At 38.5% G+C, this 14539-nt stretch overlaps 1 protein-coding gene across 10 annotated transcripts; it reads right to left on the bottom strand.

Moving 5' to 3' along the window:
* Window positions 1-1897: 1897 nt before the first annotated feature.
* On the bottom strand, window positions 1898-14410 carry LOC121591932 (glycogenin-1). 10 transcript variants are annotated; one of them, XM_041913036.1, is made up of 9 exons: window positions 14226-14410; window positions 13977-14143; window positions 11947-12082; window positions 11410-11874; window positions 11163-11343; window positions 8395-8733; window positions 7250-7607; window positions 4128-5231; window positions 1898-2299 (listed from the first exon to the last, which is right to left on the bottom strand). In XM_041913036.1, exons 2-9 carry the CDS (start codon window positions 13981-13983, stop codon window positions 2265-2267), a joined length of 2625 nt encoding a protein of 874 aa, XP_041768970.1. In that variant the 5' UTR covers window positions 13984-14143; window positions 14226-14410; the 3' UTR covers window positions 1898-2264. The 10 variants fall into 10 exon arrangements, with proteins under 10 accessions (XP_041768970.1, XP_041768969.1, XP_041768971.1 ...); XM_041913035.1 differs by having other exon boundaries at window positions 14246-14410; XM_041913037.1 differs by having other exon boundaries at window positions 13977-14075; window positions 14246-14410.
* Between the last annotated feature and the right edge of the window lie 129 nt (window positions 14411-14539).

The raw sequence follows: 14539 nt of genomic DNA, 5'->3' as shown, positions 1-14539 counted from the left end.
AAACGCCGATTCGGACCATTTCCTGGTCACGGTAAAGCTGCGCCAGAAACTCTCTGTGGTTAACAATCAATTAATTCAGCTCACCCCAAGGCTCAGTCTGGACCAGTCAAAGTGTACTGATGTGAGTGTATTGGGGAGGTGTTCACGAAAGCGCTCGGGAAGCGCTTCCGACCGACAACATCACCGCGATAGCCCTCGCAGACTACTGGCGTAACGAGGCATAAGCAGCGCAGACGAAATGAAGGTAGGCCGCAGAATGTAGCGTTAAAAAATCTTAGTTATTAACAAAGTTGTGCGCGATCTCACACATTTTGTTCTATCCTGTCCGTTAGGAAGATACGGGGCTGCGGGTTTTTGGAAACGGAATGGAAACGGAATCACTTACAACCCGTGGATATGTACGCAGATCTCCTGCTGGAATTCGGGACCTCGTAACGGGTATTGAAAGGTCGTTAACATCTTTTGACTTCGCCCAGTAATATTTTGTTGCTGGATTGATCAATAAAAACTATCGTTTATAAGCTCTTTAATTTATATTTCGTCAGGTAAAAATCCGACTACTTTGGACACATTATCGAGCATGCCATGCGGGGCCTCGGACCCATGGCGGGCATGTTGTTAAGCCGTAAAAGTGATTAATAGTGGCAAGATTAGTAATGGTTGAGATATTACCATTTGGACGCATTCGATCATCACGATACAGATTCTACTAAAATATCCCCGCTATTTCCCACCGAAATCTTTCCGAAATTAATTCCTACTCGATTCCTACTAGTGATGGGTAAGTTGGCAAAAATCCGGAGTCGACTCCGATCCGACTCCGTTAAATTCGGAATCGACTCCGGAAGGTAGGTCCGCGCTGCAATATCCGGAGTCGTTCGGAATCGTCCGGAGTCGCCCGGAGTCGGAGTCATCCGGAGTCATCCGGAGTCGTTCGGAGTCATCCGGAGTCGTCCGGAGTCGCCCGGAGTCGGAGTCGTCCGGAGTCGTTCGGAGTCGTTCGGAGTCGTTCGGAGTCGTCGGAGTCGTTCGGAGTCGTCCGGAGTCGCCCGGAGTCGCCCGGAGTCGGAGCCGTTCGGAGTCGTCGGAGTCGTTCGGAGTCGTCCGGAGTCGCCCGAAGTCGCCCGGAGTCGGAGTCGTTCGGAGCCGTTTGGAGTCGTTCGGAGTCGTCCGGAGTCGTTCGGAGTCGTTCGGAGTCGTTCGGAGTCGGATCGGAGTCGTGGGTGCGCTCCATACAGCACATCACTAATTCCTACGCTGCACATGTACTGCCGGGTATGGATTGCCAATCAGCAGCATTAGTTACTTTATCAAAACTGTAACTGTATCGGTTCCAGACCCGGACTACTTTCTGCGCTACTCCTACGGCTCATGATCAGTTCCAGTACCGGTATTGGTTCATGATCGGTTCCAGCAGATATATGGGTTACTGATAGGTTTAAGGGCAGGTATCGATTCATGATAGGTTCCAGGACCAGTATGGGTTCGTGATAGGTTGCAGGGTAGGTATGCGTTGATGATAGGTTCCAGGACCGGTACAGACCCATTCTCAACTTCAGGACCGGTACAGGCTCATTATCAACTCCAGGACAGGTTTCGGATCATGATAGGTTCCAGGGTAGGTATGAGTTCATGCTCGGTACCAGAACACAATACCGACTCCTGCACACGTATGGACTCAGTATTTCTTCAAGGACTGATATGAATGCAGTGTCTGAGGGCTTCGAGACCAATAATTTCTGCGTACATTTCAGGGTAAAGGGGATCTTATTAATTTCGTTGCGCAGCACTTTAACTTGGCCAAATGTTCTAGTTATAAAAAAAAAACAACATAGTTGTTTGAAATACTTACCCGACCTTTTGTATTATCAAAGTGGAGTGTTTAAAAAAGTAGTGCTGTAAGTGTACACAACAGTTTATTTCAAAAAATAGAACAGAAGAAGCACATTCACGATCTACCAAATAGTTTTGCAAGTTCGGCATGTTAGTTGGAAATAAAACATTCATTCATTAAAATAGTTGCATATAGTTCAGTAGCAACGAAAATGCATCGAAAAACGGCCAGTGCAATAAGGATGGATAGAACAATTTTAATAGGTCACATCATACGTATGCCCGTGCAAAGGCAAACGTTATTTCATTTGAACAATGCACTGTAAGCTGTTACCATCCATCTATAGTAAACTTTTAGAATCATTGAAGAATTACAACAGGCTACGGGCACGGGTTGGTGGGTGAATAATTTTATACCAAGCCTTGTGGCCTCACAAGATAGTGCAGAACGTTCGAATGAGCCGTGCTGGTGGGAATAAAAATGGGAAAGGAAAAAGGAGAGTTATCGTAATCAGGATTATCCAGTGATATTGAGATGGGTTGTAACAAAAGACAATGTTATCTGGTAAAATTTATGTTTCAGCTACCTCTATGTAATATTCATGAAGGAAGGAAATGATACCTAACATATGGATATTGTTTGTTGTTACAGAAATAAGAGTTGACGACTTTACAAGATATGTATTTTTTTTTTGGTTCGCTTATACGGAACTGTACGAAACATTCGTTTTGTTGTAGTTTTTCAAAATGTAAATAATATATTTTTCGATATTTGAGTCCATTTTGATAATTGACATATTAATAACGATAGCATCATACGTTATTTTCAAATGAAATTCTATCAACGCTTTTTCTTCGTGCAAGAAATACAGGATAGTAACAATTGATATATTTTCGACTTTTTCGCTTTTGCTGTTAAACCGTTAGAGCCATTTATTGTGCGACAAAACACATTTTGAAACCACAATAATATGATAATATGAATAGATACGAAAGGTTTGTACGTCACGTTAACAGAAGTGTTACACATAAGGACGTTTAAGGTCACACAATTACACAAAAGAAAGAAAAGAGAAGAGAACAAGAGAATAAGATAGATTATAACTCAAATTCCATTATAAAGATCATAAAATGCTGGTATGGCAAGCAGGCGATTGATAGACGAACAAAACATAATTTTCTGTAATCACATTCTAGGCTTGTGCTAGGTTTTTGAGAACGAAACCAACGAACAACAATCTGATAGAGAAAACATGGCATCGACCTACAGGTACGCAACATGAAACGGATCGGGTTATTAAATGTAATGAATAATAACTTTGACTATATAATACACAAATTGAGCTTTATTAGAACAATCTTAGAACATTGATAAAAGTGTCCAAAGGATGTTTGCAATTGAGACCGTTTACGTGTTGGCTGTGACGTACAATTTTGAAAAACAAGGGTTTTGTGCGGTTATACAATAAACGCGTACGGTAATGCAAACAATCGCGAATTGCAATGTAGATGCAGATTTGTTTTAAATAAACAGTTTGATCAAATGTCTCAAGTGTAGATTTGTGCGACGAAAGCAATAGCATGAAAATTGTGAATTTTTAAACTTGAAATGAAAATTGTCTTGTATCTTGAAAATGAATCATTAGACTTTTTGCGTTCAAACCAAAGTTCAATAGCTAAACACAGACAGTTGCTATATTGCTTTTTGTCCATCTAGTGTGGTTGACGAAGTGAGTGATTTTGTGAAACACTGAATTGACAAATTTCGGCACAGTCCTTGTGAAGTGTAGTCGTTAAACGTAAGACTTAATAAAACGTCGGTCCTAGTTCTATATATGGATAGGACCGACCCACCAATAATAATAAGGACTTGCCATGGACGTGGACTATCCCGCAATGGGTCAAAGTCTCGGCATGGTTCAGGTTTGGTCAGGATTAGTAGATTGCCAATTATTGTAGTGGCGATGGAAATGAAAAAAAAACGATCCCTTTCAAACAAATAGAATTTGAATGCTTTTTAAACAAAAAAGGTTCAACCACCGAAGCTATTAAAGCGTGTTAGAAGGAAAGTTGACTTAAAATCTGGATAATCAGCATAGCATCGAGACCGGTTTTTTACGGAATCGTTGTATTGTATCGATGTTCTATTCCCAATAAGGGATTATTATTTGTAACGAAGCCCAAGTTGCAATTGTTCAATTTTTGTTTACCGCTTGTGTGTTTCCGCTCGATGAACTAGGATTTGATGAGGGAAACGAACACTTTCATAGAAAGACGTGGCTATTAAATTTTACCTATTTTTGCAGTTCTTGATTCACGCTTACGACGTGGAGGCACTGGAGGCGAACCAACCTTAGAACCTTCGACGGCGGTGTGGTTTGGTTTCGTTTCAGTGGAGCTCTTGGTTGACGGTGATGACTGTGACGCGGGTGTTGAAGTCTTCTCAAGTAATGGCAGTGTTAGAGCCGATTCATCTTTTTGATTATTTAGAAAAGTGCGTGTGTTGAGAGTGTTCTGTGTGTTGCTCGCTTCTGCCTTGCTAGAGGATGCTATTGATGGATGCGATACGACAGATGGCAAAATAGCTGTAGTTACGGAAGCCTTTGGATTAGCCGGCAGCCCACGATGCAAAGCGTTCGTTGCAGATGACGATGATGGTGATAATGGCGAAGATGAAGTTGATGCTTTTCCTGAGGCTTGATTGTTGGACGTCGCGTTTGTAGTAGGCAGTGGTTGCGGCGGTGGAGAAATGTGTCTTTTTTTACGCAATGCTTTGATCGGTTGCTGTGTTTCGAAGAATGCGTTCGTTTTACCTGCAAGCGATTCCTGTGCCACCTGCTGTTGAGGCTGTTGGGCTGAGGATGGAGCCGTGGGTTTTGATGCAGATTTTGGCATCGGTGACTGGGAAACATTGGCATCTCTTTTAATTTCAGGAGTGATATTCGGTGCCTGCACTGCAGTTTTTGTTGAAGACATTTCCTTCATGCCACCTTCAGCAGCTGCCGTCGTTATCTTTTGCTTCGACGATACTGGAGGAGGATTTATGGTCGCCTTCTGCATCACAGTACCATCTACTTCGTCCTGGTTCGAGGCTACTGTGGGTGTAGTAAGTGGCACATTCGTCTCCTCTTTAGTTTGATCATCTTCGACCGAGGGATCGTAGACCAGCTTCGTGTGCGTTCGAGTTTTTCCTTCTGGACTCTTGGTCGTTATAATTTGCTGGTAACCTGCAAAAACTTTCTTCGTCAATGTTGTCGTATTGGTAGTTGGATCATACTGAATTGGTGGTGGCAGCCTGGAGGTTTGGAGTCGCATTGCAAAGCTACTACTGTCCATCGTAGATAAACTGACAGCAACATCGTCTTCCTCCGCAATGACCGGTGGAGGAACGACTTGTGCTGCAGCATGTTGCAATGTTTGATGATGGCGTAGTCCCGTCGTACCCGAATAAACCGTATGAGTGTGGTATAAGCATGCATACGGGGTTATTTCCCACGGAAGTAAGCAAGCAATGCAAATTATAAAACCATCAAAGAAGTAATGCGTGCATAATGCAACACAACCCCAAAAAGAAAGTTGAAATGGTCAATATCGATAAAGAATGTAGTCATTATTGCACAGTAGAATACGGGGAGAGAAAAGAAAATTTAAGAAGAAAAGGAAATCCCAGTTAGTTTCTGATCGGTTTTATAAGCGGCACCGAGATATGTTTAAAAACGCAACACTGTAAGTGAAACACCACCCGTCAATTAATTCCGTTGCACAAGTTTTAGTTATTGAAACAGAAATGGCATTATTTGTATACGTTTTATCATTGTTGTTGTGTCTCAAATGTAAAATATAATTATAAAAATTATATGAATTATATATTAATCAAACAAATTAACGCCTTAAAAATCAAGAACAAAAGCTTATTCAGTTCCGTTTCAGTGTTCTTAAACTTTGATACTTTGCGGTGCCCATTTGTATGCATATGCTATGCAACATAAATCGCGAATCTTGAGAAAATCGCGAACATTTGCTTGTGTCGCCATTGATATTGAGCAGTGCAGCTCTGAGAATCATTGAATCATGTCAACTGCATTACGCAGTGTATATTACTGCATGCATCTTAAATATAAGTAGATGTATGGCTGTAAATTAGTAGTTTCATCTATGGTAATAGTAAACACACATCATATGTACAGTGGTTTGAAAGACATTCTAACTGTATACGAAAGCGCCGCAACCTTGTAACTTGTTGAGTGATCAACGTTCTTCGTGTGTACAGTTATGGTCCAACACACTTTTCGCTAAAACCAGCGACAAGAGGTGGAAAATGAAAGATGGAAATTTGGTACTCAATCGTGCATATTTTTACTCTTATGCGTTTTTCATAAATCATGTATGACCGGTAAAAGATGTTAAAATGCATAAAAAATATTAGTTTTACTATTCAAGAACCTTATCGATTACTTTCCATGTAGACGAGTACGTGTTTTTTTATCATCTTTATTGAAAAGGTGTGTGTTAGAGGAAATTAATAGAATGTTCAATGTTAACTAGAATGCTGAATGATTGAAGTACTGTCTATCATGAATATTTTTCCAAGGTAAATCTGCAATTGGTGTATCTGATATATAGTTCACTTTATCCGTCCAAAAGTGAAATGTATGCTGAAGAAATGCCGTAGACATCACAAAATGCAACACAATTAGGAGTAGTATTGAGTAAATATATTTAGCTAATCTTTTATGAACTCGTTTGGGACACATATACACATTTGCTAGTTATTCATGTATCATTCCACGACCGATATAGCTTTATGTATCATCACGGGTTTGAAGGATGAACAAAAGGGAAATAATATCGATGTTTGTTACATTTGTCCTAAAAAAACTTATTGGGGTTCATTACTTCATCATGCATAATTTTAAACGGAAACTGTTAGTATTCTGTGTTCTGTCTACATTTTAATCTTTCTGTTACTTTGTGCAGTACAACATTTCTATCGTGTAGGAAATGTTATACCATTTCCTAGCGAATGGCACGTAAAGGTTTCGAATCATATGTTCCATTAAGATTAGATCTGACAAACAGAACTGCAAAATTATTCAATCCCATAATTACCGATACTTGTAAAAAGGAATCCTATTATCCAGACTTTAACAACTGAAATAGTTCCATGATTTATAGCCTATTGGTTACACTAATGTTGGTTGCACGAGTCGGAACGAAGACACATATGTTGACCAATTAGATGAATCATTGATACTGGTAATAGTGACATTATTAGAGACAGGACTTACGCATGATAATGGAGATAACACACAGCAGGAAAACAAATATAAACGATGAACGATGTTGGTTAGTTGGAAGCAATTGCCTGACTGGTGCCGCCGTTGAACACAGGCAATGATGGTGCTGGGTCAATTACCTTCCTTTTTATCAACAGATATTTTCTCTTCTGGTTGTGGCGTTGGAGAGCGGTCTTTCGGATCTCTTTTCGGAGTTGCAGATCGCGAACGTGATGGGCGGCGGCTTGCGCGTTGTGTTGTACCAGGTGCAGTAGCTTGCGCAACGGAAGCTTCGGATGACTCTTCCATGCATGAGCCGGTGCCGGTGTTTATTGTTTGTTGAATGCGTTTCCAAATGTTGTCAAAAGAGTCCCGACCCATATAATCGATGTTGCCTGTTTCCCAGCATTGACGTCTCATATGCTCTTCGTAGGCTTCTTGTTCCTTAGATTTCGCTTCGCCAAGATGCAACTGAGCCAATGCCCCAGCAATACCACTCTGTAATTGAACAAATGCAAAACAGCGACCATTTAAATATTTCGTCGACAGGCAAAACACATTTGATGGACACAAAACAAATGTTGAATGTATCATACAGACAATCCTATGGAACATACTATTTTATTTCCAAATTATTTGAAATACAGAACTTCACTTATGTATGATATGAATATGCAAAATTGGACGTCATACACACAACAAATTGTAGCACATAAACACAGATGGAAATACGTTGTGGAATCAAAAAATGGCGACATGAAAGCCATCTACAACATTTTTATATTTTATTTATTTTCATCATTTAACTAAAGCAAATTGGTCGGCCCCCAAGCTTGCACTGTGGAATTTTACACCGGTTTAATAAAATGTTATGTCAATAATAGCGTGATACTCCCACAATATAGAATGGATTAGTTTTCAGGGTGTAACAAAGGCATTATTTATCATACTAATAGAAACATTATATATTTTAAACTAATTTTTTTAAAATAAATCACATATGTTAGTATTCTTGAAATTATCGACGTGGTTCTAGGCAGCATGATATAACAACTTTGATGATGGTTAATAACGTTAATAAGACTGGATAGTTCTAAGTTTGACGATTTTACTATAACAACTGCCAAATATTGTGATAAATGCAGGTTATGCATGCATTTACTCGATACATTAGATAAGACCGAAAAAAAATGATCAAATGCGAAGGCGTTATACACTTTTTAGGCGATGATATAAGATCTTTCAACGATGATAATGGTCACGTACACTGTTCAAAGGTACCTACCCCTTCCCCTTCCCCATTTTTACCACCATCAACATTTGCTTGGCATTCGGCTGGTTCGTACAGGTCGGGACATGATGCTTGTTGTTGGGAGGTTAAAGCAACCGTTTTGATTTCTTCTACTGTAATAGTTTCAGTACTATCCTTAACGGAAGTGCTTCTATCACCAACTGAGTCTTGTGGATTTAATTTGTTGTTCAATTGATAACCGTTCGGGTCCGCAGTATTGAAGCTGAATGGCTCTCGTTCCTGAACCTCGTATACTTTGCTAGGAGCTTTTTCCCAGTGACCTATATTTGCTTCGTGTTGTTGTATCATTTTATCGACCCATTGATCTGTACGCTGGAAGGCATTTGTATCATAATGAACTTCATGGCGATGTCCATCATGGCCCTCATCAGTACCTTGGTGAAGATTCTGATGTTGGGAAACATGTTGATCATGATGTACATGATATGACTGTTCATGGTGACTCTTTGTGTTTACAAGGGATGATTCATACTCTTGGCGGCTTTCATGTTCTTGAACACGTAGTTGATCTAAATATAGGAAGTATAGCCGCTCTTCTTCTTGTTTTCTCATATTTTTTGCATGCTCTTGTCTTTGCAGATAATCCTCCCAGGGATCTTTATAAACCATTTGTGGGTCATATGAAGGAACGTAACCGTCTCTTTGCTGTTGCTGCGATTGATGGTTTTGTTCATTTTGCCAACATAACATCTGATTATCGATGTCGGTCTCATTAGTTACATAGATCGTTCCCGAACTGGTGGAACGATATTGATTAGCACTAACCTTGCTTAAAGGCTTCATCCAGTGTTTTAAAGCTTGTTGCTGTTAGGAAATAAAACTCAAATGTTCTTAGCACAAAACACACACACAAACACGCAAGCACAAACAACATATACATAATACATCTTAAATCAAGTTCTCTTTTCCAACAGACGATCTACATCTTGCACTTGGAGATCGCAAGATAGCATCGTAATGGAAAGAGATTATATGCACATGATAGTCGGATGACAACATACATACAGCAGCACAAAAACTACGCCTGAAGCACGTTTAAGGTCACTCGTAAGGGATTCCCCCCATCGATTTCATAATGAAAATCACATAACGTTTTGTTTTCTTTACATTTATCAATCATTTATTTTCTGAGTGCTTAGTGCATAATGAATAATGCATACACCTAGACCTAAAGAAAATTTTTACCGAAATTCTAAGAACTAGATAAGCATTGGTTTTTTTTTGATATTCGTTATTATAACAAGATCAATATAACAGAAAATTGCTACACATCAAACAATAGGAAGCTTACGAAAAAATAAAAATCATGCGATTTGATATTGCGCTTATTTTTTTTCAAATAGGACTCATTATACGATATTTGTCAAATGTATGAAAGGTTATTGTAACGTTTCATACAGCATCATTTATCCATAGTTTGTTGAATTTTTGCCCAGATATGCTTAAAAGCGTCTCGTCCAACATACTCTGCATTGCCCGCTTCCCAGTATTGTCGGCGAAGTTTCTCTTCAATGCGGTCCTGCTCCGAAGTGCGCGGTTCTCCAAGCGTAACATTTGCTAACGCCCCAGCGAGGCCACTCTATGAATTAGCGCATGATTGGATATGTACATAGGTATGACATTTAGGAAGATTTGGAAAGGAAAAGATGAGAGAAAATGGCGAAATGTGTGGCAAAAAAAATGAATAAATTAGCCAAATCATATTATTACGACAAGCCGAAAATGTTTTGATTTGATCGAAAAGGCAGCAATGAGGGTACAAAATGTATCATTAAGTTTTGTATTTTTCGCATTATTTGTCATTTGTGAATCAGCTTTTATCAGCTGTGCAAATGCCTTTTTTGTTGTTTCATTTCCCTTTTGTATGATGTTTTAATGATATTTAGCGTAACCAACATTTTTACCTGTACCGTGACCAGTGCGCGCTGTATGTTGTCATGTTTGTGACTTATTGTGATGATTACAATAATGTGCCGTGATGTATCCGATACAAAAGAATGATGCAACACACATCTATTAAAAAGTAGTAGTGGTATGTCGTAGTCACTAATTTTTGTGCAAAGATGTTATATGGATCCATATAACACAAAACTTCATAAATCACAACAGCACCGGTACAAAATGAAATAGAATACTAATGAAAGTTTGTGTCAATAGAATGCATGTCTTCTCGATGTCGGTTTGCTCTCATTATGATAACACTATGCAAGTAAGTTAAATTCTTCCTACAACTATGCGCAAAAATAAACACTACAAAAAAGTGCAATACCGTGCATTGATAGTTTAATTGCATCAAGAAATTCCGAAATTGAAATATGAATTAGTAATTAATAAAAAGCGTTTGCAAAAGCTGATTAAAAGCATAGCACAATAAATAATCATTATACAAAAGGAATACAACAGCATAATAGTCATCTTACCTCCGCCTTATGTTCTATACTATAATCCCAAAATTTGAAATGTTCAGACTTGAAATTTAAATGGATTATTTTTTAAATTAATTTCTTGGTCAGCATGATTGTATTTGCCAAACCAGCCTCACTGAATCGTAACTTATGAATCATGAGGTAGGTGAACATATTCATAAAAGACAGAAACAAGTAAGCCATTAGGCTAACGTTCATCAAATTATGTACGCAAAAGAAAAGCAGTAGAAACAACTGTTCATAAAACCTGTATCGCAAAAATGTGTGCATCGATATTCTGTTTCGGGAATTACGGCTGCTATGCTGATAACTTACCATATCCGGACTTAGGCGTGAATGAACATCTTCAGCGAAAATGTCCCACCAGTACTGAAGAAAGTTGGCTAGATGCTGACATTCGGAAGGAACATAAACTTTTCGTGTTTCAGAGTTAAAGTTCTGCAGCCATGGCTTAGCAACACCGATGAAATGAAGAATTTTTGTGTTTTGTCCAAACCTGCAAAACAGACAGAGCATATAGTTGATTGATGTTGCTAGGTTTAACGCAATCTACGGTACGAACTGTTTAAATGCAGGCAAGTAAGAGTACGTTGCCACCGAAGACGTGTTGTAAATGAAGGGCAAGTGCTTCTGGATGTCCTTGTGAGCCCAATCAGAGAAGTATGAATTCAGCAATCCTTGATCCCCGCCATCGAAACTACCGTGAGTGACAGCGTACTGAACCAAGCTAGAGAATGTTTCCATATTTGGGGTGTACACATACACGCCTGAATTGAAACAATCCGGCCAGCCAATGTCAGGTGCAGCCGATAGCTCTTCTCGTTCGAAAAGCTCATCACAGTTGCGCAAAACCAGCGTATCTGCATCGAGGAAAACACATTTCTCGAATTGTGTAAGGCGCCAACAGTGTAATTTGGTGAAAGTAACACCCAGCTCTGGTCGCTTAAGAAGCGCAAGATTTGCTTCATCTTTTGAATCCAGTAGATTAACCTCTTCTACAACATTAAACACAGCGCGCAACTTTGTTCTGTAATAGTATCAAATCACATAAATTGAGTAACGATGACTTGAAGCTGAGTAGAGGGTAGTCACGTCTTACTTCATTGATTCCGATACACCTGGCGTAATGAGCACAGCTGTTTGATGCTCGGTATGAACTCGCTTTAGCGAGTGAGCTACAACAAGAGCTCCAAGGGAGTAGGAATCATTGGTCGCTAAAGTCACCCAGGCGTATTCTGAAAATGGCAAGAAGAAAAATATCGAATGAAATAACAAAGAACTTTTTCACCATGTTCTTGCATTTGCAAAATGAACGTGGCGTAATAAATAATGGAAGATGCTTGATAACTGCCAAATAAATCTCCGTGCTATCTCCAATTTTCTGGGGCTGACCTTGAACGCAACACCTTTTTTAATTTTTCCTACCAACTGCTTTTCCCAGCGTTGTGCATGATGTAATCATATTCAAATACAGGGCGAAACAATCTAAAGGAGCTAGACTTTTTTTTAACAATTGATAATGCTACCAATGCTTTGGTGTGAATTTATTTTTGTGCTATAATCAGAGCACTTATTTGGATGTCTGTTGCTAGAGGACAGTCGCCAGATTTTTCGATAATAATAATACAAACAGTACAACCAATGCGAAAACGATTAGACGGATCTTTATTTAGAAGAAGAGTCATTTTAAATGTATGTTTGCAAATCAAAATCATTTTAAATTTTCTATTTGTAACCGATGCATAAACGTTTTCTTGGTTACTCTGATAATAGCATTTTAAATAAGAAATACTCGAACAAACAATTAGGAACGTGTGTTTCAAAAGAGTCTAAATAATATAATTAGTCTGCGTACGTTCTTCTTACAAATAAACAAAATTTTCTCGCCAACGCATGCTTACTGCACGTGGTTTAGTGATTTGAAATTTAAACTATGGCAAATCTTACACACAAATATTTTTGTAAGATTAAACAAAGTTGTTTAATCTTACAAAAATAGTTTAGTTTGTTGTTTAAGCTGTTTAAATTTTTGTAAGATTAAACAAAGTTGTTTAATCTTACAAAAATAGTTTAGTTTGTTGTTCAAGCTGTTTAAATTTTTGTAAGATTAAACAAAAACAATAATTTTAAAAATGTAGATAACTCAACATTGCTTAATAATGACAGAATAAATTATCTTATGCCTTAAATCAGACTGGCGCCGACTCATTACGGTTAAAGTTAAACAACCATAATGACAACATCGATAAGAAACGACCGATGAGGATGTTATGTTGCCATAGATGACATTTACTGACGCCGGTCATTCCTATCTGTTGCAACCGCTTAGGATTGACGCTTTTATTTACTGTTTTACACTAGAAAATGTTAGTGTGTGCCTGTGTTATATGTATAGACTACTATTATGTTCTAGTATTTTGTCTTATTATTTTGTCGTTCACAGTTTATCATCATTTGCTGTTAGAAAGTCAATATCAGTTATGCATATTTTACTGAAAAAAAATCAAACCAGTAACCAACAATGACGAAAAAAAAACGGCGCCAGATATTTTCGGCAAGGCAAACACGATTGCTCCTAACGTAGTTGCCAATCACGCCGTCCTACGCACGATTAAATTTAGAATTTTTGCTCGCATGCGGGAGAAAAATAAGCGATATTTTCATTCATACAATGTTTCTATGCAAAACCTCGAATTGATTGAATAAGCTATCATTTTCAATAACTATCATTATAGGCAAAATAATGTATACGACAGAAAAGCCTACATTTAACAATATAGAGCCAACATTAGATTGAACGTGTATGCATAGGAGTGCATAGAGTGTATGCAAGTGTTTAACAACTCCATATACATATCCGATTACAATAACTTTTTCGAAGTATCTAAATTTTTGAGAATGCTATAGATTTTATTTAATTGCAACATGCATTTAATTATTATTCAAATCTATTGTCAAGGTCATTCTAGGTCACCTACTTTGACATCTAAAATCCCTGTCTCGTGGTCGGAATGATGTTATTGTCGCTGCATAATGTTTTGGTATCAATCGACCACAACTTAATATTATTTCGAAACTTTGTGTACGGTTGGTTGGGAAAGCTGGATTTAAAGAATAGTTTATACTTACTGCTCATTTTGTTGACTTGTTGACAATTCTTTGCTGGTATAAACTGAGATGCACTTGATGTCTCCACAGTGAGAAGATCAACCAAAGAAATGCTGCAGGCTATTGAATAAAACAAGTTTAGCGGCGCAGGGAAGGACGACGGTTATTGATAGAAAATTGGGGAAAGACTAAAAATACAACAGTATTAATGCTAAACGAAGATACGCTCTAGACGCAAGCACTTTTCTCATAGAAATATCCCCCTCGCACCGTTTCGTTAATGAAGTTACCTAAACCTAAAAACACTACAGCATCGCACGAAACTCCGTGGTGGCAGGTTTTGTTCGAAATGGCGATGATAAGAGCCGCGGAAACGCAACCGGTATTTTGTGAGAAGTTGTTTCACATAGTTCTATAAATACAATCAACTCAAGGAAAGGCCGGCTTTGACGACACCACGGTTAATCGCACTCGTGTCGTTGGCAATAATAAGCCAAAGTCAATAGAAGTAAGGTATGGCGATTCAAACCGAACGATCAAAATAAAATAGAAATGTTTTCTATCATATTCAATATTGTCGGTAA

The sequence above is a fragment of the Anopheles merus genome, chromosome 2L (genome assembly GCF_017562075.2).
Source record: "Anopheles merus strain MAF chromosome 2L, AmerM5.1, whole genome shotgun sequence".
NCBI lineage: Eukaryota > Metazoa > Arthropoda > Insecta > Diptera > Culicidae > Anopheles > Anopheles merus.
Note: the sequence above shows the minus strand (reverse complement) of the source record. Positions and strands in the feature narration are given on the sequence as shown.